The following is a 226-nucleotide window of genomic DNA, read 5'->3' on the forward strand; positions in this document are numbered from 1 at the left end:
GGGCTCTCCCCCCTCCCCCAGCCGCTGTCTTACCTCCGCTAGCTTGGAGCTCCTCTCCTTCGGGCTGTTGCCGCGCTGTTTCCTCACGGGCAGCCCTCTCACCGCAGCCAAGAAAGTTGTCAGGAAGACGAAGCCAAGGATGAGCACGACTTTTCCTCTAATCAGAGGCATCGCTCCCTCCCTTTCGCCCCACCTCGCACGCCCGGGTCAGGCGGCCCGGAGTACG

At 64.2% G+C, this 226-nt stretch overlaps 1 protein-coding gene across 1 annotated transcript in view; it reads right to left on the reverse strand.

Moving 5' to 3' along the window:
• ISM2 (isthmin 2) overlaps positions 1-171 on the reverse strand; it is a 20331-nt gene extending 20160 nt beyond the window's left edge. Inside the window, exon 1 of the mRNA XM_010137177.1 lies at positions 34-171. Coding sequence (XP_010135479.1) covers positions 34-171 — 138 coding nt within the window. The remainder of the gene's footprint in view (positions 1-33) is intronic.
• Between the last annotated feature and the right edge of the window lie 55 nt (positions 172-226).

This window comes from Buceros rhinoceros, unplaced genomic scaffold (genome assembly GCF_000710305.1).
Source record: "Buceros rhinoceros silvestris isolate BGI_N320 unplaced genomic scaffold, ASM71030v1 scaffold13185, whole genome shotgun sequence".
NCBI classification, from domain to species: Eukaryota; Metazoa; Chordata; class Aves; order Bucerotiformes; family Bucerotidae; genus Buceros; species Buceros rhinoceros.